Consider the following 6,000-nt stretch of genomic DNA (forward strand, 5'->3'; position numbering starts at 1 on the left):
TGAATGAGATTAATTAACAGAATGAACAAATTAAAAGTAAGGTGGGGCCAAAAAATGACAACCCTGGTTTGCTCATCTGACCTACAAGGTGATTTGGAAAGGTAAATTCCAGAAGCACCAACAAAACAACAACACCAAACCTTCTTCCCACTGCTGGCGGTGTGGGAATGGCCTCTCCGAGGACTAATGGAAAGCCAAGATCGTGATCTTTAAAAAAAAAAAATGAGCATCATATGCCAGGCACAGTGGCTCAAGCCTGTAATTCTAGATACATGGGAGATAGAGATCTTGAGGACTGCCATTCCACACTGTCCTGGCATAAAAACTCAAGAGATGCTATCCCAACCAACAGGTGGCATCTGTTATCCCAGCAACCAAAGGAAGCACAGATAGGAGTGTCACAGTCCAGTCTAACCCCGGCAAAAAGTGACGCTCTAGCTTGAGAATAAATGATGCAAAACAAAAACCTAAAAAACCAAAAAAAAAAAAAAAGCCAACCAAACAACCAAACAAACAAAAAACCTGCTGGCAGAGTGATTCAGGTAGCAGAGGGCATGCTTAGCAAACTTTAATACCATAGACACCGAGACACAGACACAGACACACACACACACACACACACACACACACACACACACACACACACAAATTAACATCATCTTTGGCTGAGAAGTTAATTTCTAAGGATTTATCATACAGGAATATCTCAATAATTTTATTAGCAGATTGCTTGGTATAGTGCTAGTGAGCCCAGGGCACTGTGCTGCCATAAAAGTGATGTTCCTGAAATGTGGAAGAAAGGAAGGGAGGGAGGGAGGAAGGGAGGGAGGGAGGGAGGGAGGGAGGGAGGGAGGGAGGAAGGAAGGACAGAAGAATCTTAAATGCAGGTTGTAAGCGAAAGGCTTCATAGTGTATCCTTCCAACTATATGACATTCTGGAAAAGATAAAACTATTGAAGCAGCAATAGATCCACTGTCTACCAGGGATTTGGAGGGAAGATGAAAGGGATAAACAGAGCTCAGAAAATTTTACTGCCTTTGTTTATTATTGTTGTTGTTGCTATTAGTATCAATTCTGGAGTTTGAACTCAAGGCCTTGGATTTCTTAGGTAGACTAACACACAAGCCATGGCTCCAGAATTTTTTGCTTTAGCTATTTTTCAGATAGGGTCTCGTGCTTGTGCCAAGAGCTAGCCACAGACTTCAGTCTTTCTACCAATGGGATGCTGGTACCACCATGGCCAGCAAGATATCTTGATTTTTTTTTTATTGTTAAGGTGATGTACAGAGGAGCTACAGTTACATACGTAGGTAGTGAGTACATTTCTTGTTAAACTTGTTACCTCCTCTCTCATTTTTTCCCATCTTCTCTCCTTCCCAACTCCCCCCTACTGAACTTGTACAGTCAGTTTACAGTATATTCTCTTGTTAGTATTGCTGTTGCATTGGTTTGCCTTTTACCCTTTGTCTCACCATTTAGATGTTCCCCTTCCTTTCCCTAATTCATACAAACATATATACAATACCCAGGATACCAAAATCAAATACAACGAAAATAGGGGCCAAACCATAGGGAAGATAAAGAAAAAAGAAATAATTTCACATAGTACGTTCAGATCTCTTAATTTTTAAAGCAGCAAAATTACTTTACATGATACTGTAATATAGGAATCTGCATATCATTGTGCATTTATCACACCTATAGAATATAAAGCAGAAAAAGGAATCCTAATGTGGATTTTAATATATCAGTATTTGCTAATCATGTAATAACAGGAGTGGCTTTGTTTAATCTCTATAGCACACTACCTGCTAATTTTCTTACAAACCTAAAACTCTGCAAAAGTAATGCAACAAAACAAAATAACAAAGCCTATTAAGTGAAAAGCAACCCCTCAAATATCTAGTGCATAAAGACATTTATAAGAAATCATACACCTACTCAGCTACTCCGAAGGAAGTCCTTGGCAGATAAAAGTTGAGGAAACTGCAAGAACCCTTTTTTTGAAGGCAGCTGAGAAGAGCCAGATGACCACCGTGTGAACCAGCAGGACTCACCAGATTCAGACACCCCTGACTGATGACACCTCGCTCAGACTCAACAAAGCCCTTCTAATGGGGCTCAGGAGGTGGGGCAGGGGACGGGGAAAAGGAACCAAATTCTTATTCAAAGAAATAACAATTTGGAGGAGCACAAGAGTGTCAACACGCTATGTAGATCTTATCAGCCGTGCATTTTTTGGTGCCTTCCAGCTACCCAGCCAGGCTCCACCAGCCTGTCAACACCTCTACATCCCACGCCTGCTGGCCTATCAACACCTAGGGAGGCTCTGCCATGGCCAGGCCTGTCTCCCCAGGGCCCCAAGGACCCTGGATTCTTTCCTTCTCTTAGGATGCCATCAGACCTAGCACTTACTAAGCATGCCTACCTCCTGCCCATTTTCCCACTAATATTCTGGGTCTTGCTTGGGGCTCAGTGTCCATAAAACTGAGCAATCCCTTTATACTAACTTTGGAAAGGACTCAGGTGCATGCAAACACCGGATGTGCTCACATCTGAAGAAAGAGAATGTGTAGCTTCAGTCATGTGAGGAAAAATTATACAAAGTCACCAACAAAGTATTTTAAGCTTATACCAGGTGTCTGTCTGCATTGCAGGTGAAACACTGCAAAAGTATGAATCAAGGGGAGTTGTCACAAAACCCTTTGGGATTCTTTTCCCAAACCCCATCCCCCCAAAATGATGCCTCCTTATATTTTGCTAAAGGATGCAAAAGGCATCTGTTCAGATGAATGAAACAGTCTTTGTATCTCAGCTTTCATTAATAATCACTGGTTCATTACTAAAGGCAGCAAATGGCTTTGTTTGTTTTCCTTTTCAGGCAGCTTTAAGTGCCTTGAAGCAATTTTCTGAACAAGGACTGGATCCAGTTGATGGGGCAGTGAATATTGAGAAAGGTTCTCTTGAAAAGTGAGTAAATCTTTCATTAGTACCTTTCAACTTATAATTTTGTAACTGTTCAAAAATGAAACATAATAGTTTTTTCTTTTATTTGTTTTTATTTTAGTATTTTAAATCAGATTTAGATTTTTATTTATATAAATTTTAAAAATCTTTAAAAACACAGGGAAGAGTTAGATATACTGCTCCTGTGGTTAAAAGATCAGATAAAACAAATTAACAAACCACCTAGAAAACAAAACAAAACAAAGATAACCCAAATAACAAAAGAGTTTCAACATGTCAGTTTATGCGTACAATATGCATCTTTATCACTGTCACCCCTTCCATCATTCTCCTTCATCCCCCCCAGCCCCACCCACCCCCTCAAGTTACCTGCTTCCATTTTCACATATGTGCATTGAATATTACGACTGCTTTCACCCACAGTTCCTCTCTCTCTTTGTCTATTCTCCCTCCCCTTGACCTTCACCCTTTGGTAACACAGAGGCATAGATAATTATAAGGTTTAAAAATGCCAGGCAGGGCTGGGAATGTGACTTAGTGCTAAAGTGCTTACCTAGCATACATGAAGCCCTGGGTTCCATTCCTCAGTACCACATAAACAGAAAAAGCTGGAAGTGGCACTGTGGCTCAAGTGGTAGAATGTTAGCCTTGAGCAAAAGAAGCTCAGGGACACTGCCCAGGCCCTGAGTTCAAGTCCCAGGATTGGCAAAGAAAAAAAAATCCAGGTAATCATAGCTAAATCTCACAAAATTATTAAATGTAGATAAATGGGGAACAATAAATATGGTCCTACTCATCTCCAATAAGATATCTGTAAAAGTTTTCACTTAAGAATTGATCATTTTAATGACTTTGCTGGAAATATTTATGAGTTTTATTGACTTGCAGACTTGCAAAGCCTACAAAAGATTGCTTTTCACTTCATTCTGTTTAGCATTCTCTGGCCAATCCATTTACCTACATTCCTTTTAAGTTATGGGCACAACTGAGAAAAAAGGAAGAGATGGAAAGGAGGTGACCCCTCGTGCACCCCTTGTGTGCATTTGGCTTTTCACATTGTAATATGTATGAAACACAAGCTCAAATTGCCACAGAAGTGGGGCTCCCAAAGGCTGCAAAGGTAAAAATGGAACCATCACAATTATTTATGACCTTCAACCCAGAGATTTTGTTTTTAATGAGATTGGAATGTAAGGTCCTATCTAAGAGACTAAATTTTGTTCACATACCCATTTTATACCAATGAAATGGAAAGCATATTATTTTATATAGTAGAATCCAAGAGTTTTCAAACCAATAATAATAGTGGGATCTCAGAGAGACGATAACATTTTTTAAATTAAAAAAAAAAAACAGGAAGTAAGAGTAAGACATACTATTCCTAAAGTTAAGTGAGCCAATAAAACAAATTAGCAAACCATCTAGAAAACAAAACAAATAATAACCCAGCATTTGGTCATTAATATTTTAAAGGTAAGAGCGTGAGAAGAACACATTTGGTAAACAGACATGGCATTTTAAGTTGTCTATGGATTGGCAACCATTTATAAGCTAATTTAATCAAAACCATTTCCACATGATCTCATCAGCAGACTATCTGAACATAAATATTGTTGTTTCACTTTAAAATGTCATTTTTGTGGTGACCTTTGAATCCGGTGTGCCATCTGCTAATAAACATGTCTGAAGATGTACAACCCCAGACCTCAGCTCTTGTTAATGTATTAATCTTGCAGACAAGCCAAGCATCTGAGAGAGAAAGCGGATGATAACCAGGCCAACCCGGGCTCCACTGCCCAAGACTGCAAGAAATCAAAGCCAGCCATCTAGCAACTCCCCGAACCCAGGCTGCCACCGCATCCTTATAAACCTGTCAGCACGCATGGGGGTGTCTGTGTTCAAGGAAATGAATGACTAATACCATTATTTGAGTCTCATGTGAAGACAACGCTATTCTAACACAAGAGATAATATACATGGTACTGTTTATTCAATTGGGGGAAAATAAAACGTAGAGCATTTCCTTTGGAACTTGAGATCAGATCATAACTCATTTGTCCAGAGGCAGCAGAAATCTGATCCTGCTACTGGAGCTTAAAATAACAATTAATGAAAAGTGTTAGAAACAGAGCTAAAGTTTGAAAACCCGATTAATCAAGAAGTTGGGTTTGGTTCTGTTGTTATGATTGTTTTGTTGTGGCTCTTGTGTTCGGTTATATTCTCTCTTATTTGAGATAATGCTTGACGATTCAAAAATTAATCAATGATGTGCCGTGGAATGTGATGGTTGCTGTGTTCTTATAGAGTCGCACCGTTCTCTTTTTATGCAGGTATTTGTAATTGTCGTATAGCCACATCTATTACTTTATGGTGCACTATGCAGAGATGTATGCAAATAAATATAAATCAGGTCAGATATTTGATAAACAAATATGAATACTAGGATTAAAAAAATACTCCAGGATTAAAAAAAAAAAAAAAAGAAAAGAAAATCAAGCTATTGGGGGTTTTGAATCCAGGATGCCATTATCCTTTGGAGGGATAAGGGGCGTCTTGCCTCTGTGCATCCTTTCCCTGGATTCCACTCTCTGTCCCCTCCCCTATGTGTGTGTTGTGGCCACTTACTGCTTGAATCGAGTGTCTTTGTTAACTGCCTCTGGGATCAGGACAGTGAGTAGGGTCGAGACAAATACTGTACATGTTGGGGGAAGGGAAATCCTACTGGAGAAGTTTCTAGCCAGCCACTCTCTGGACCAGCATGTTGGAATCCAGTGTGGAGAAAATGCAGTAAAAGGAAAAACAAAACAAAACAAAAAACTCAATTGGTTGCCGTGTGAAGTGTTGTTCTTGCTTTTTCCATTCTTCATTCTCTTCTCCTAAGTGTCACCTCAGTGAAACCCATGTGGAAGGCCCTACCTGGCCTTGTCGCCCTGCCGTCATCCTGCCTGGTGGTTGTATCTGCGAAACTGCAGGGCAGCCTCCTGGGTGACTTGGGGCTGACGAGGACTAGGCATGGGCAGCTCACGTCATCT

At 40.0% G+C, this 6,000-nt stretch overlaps 1 protein-coding gene across 9 annotated transcripts in view; it reads left to right on the top strand.

Moving 5' to 3' along the window:
• Stau2 (staufen double-stranded RNA binding protein 2) overlaps window positions 1-5,778 on the top strand; it is a 262,522-nt gene extending 256,744 nt beyond the window's left edge. For 7 of the 9 annotated variants that reach the window (XM_048358484.1, XM_048358485.1, XM_048358489.1 and 4 more), the window contains 2 exons: window positions 2,883-2,971; window positions 4,705-5,778. In XM_048358484.1, coding sequence (XP_048214441.1) covers window positions 2,883-2,971; window positions 4,705-4,798 — 183 coding nt within the window. In that variant the 3' untranslated portion in view covers window positions 4,799-5,778. The remainder of the gene's footprint in view (window positions 1-2,882; window positions 2,972-4,704) is intronic. The other 2 variants (XM_048358488.1, XM_048358487.1) reach the window with 1 other exon arrangement.
• The last annotated feature ends 222 nt before the right edge of the window (window positions 5,779-6,000 follow it).

The sequence above is a fragment of the Perognathus longimembris genome, chromosome 12, assembly GCF_023159225.1.
Source record: "Perognathus longimembris pacificus isolate PPM17 chromosome 12, ASM2315922v1, whole genome shotgun sequence".
Classification (NCBI taxonomy): domain Eukaryota; kingdom Metazoa; phylum Chordata; class Mammalia; order Rodentia; family Heteromyidae; genus Perognathus; species Perognathus longimembris.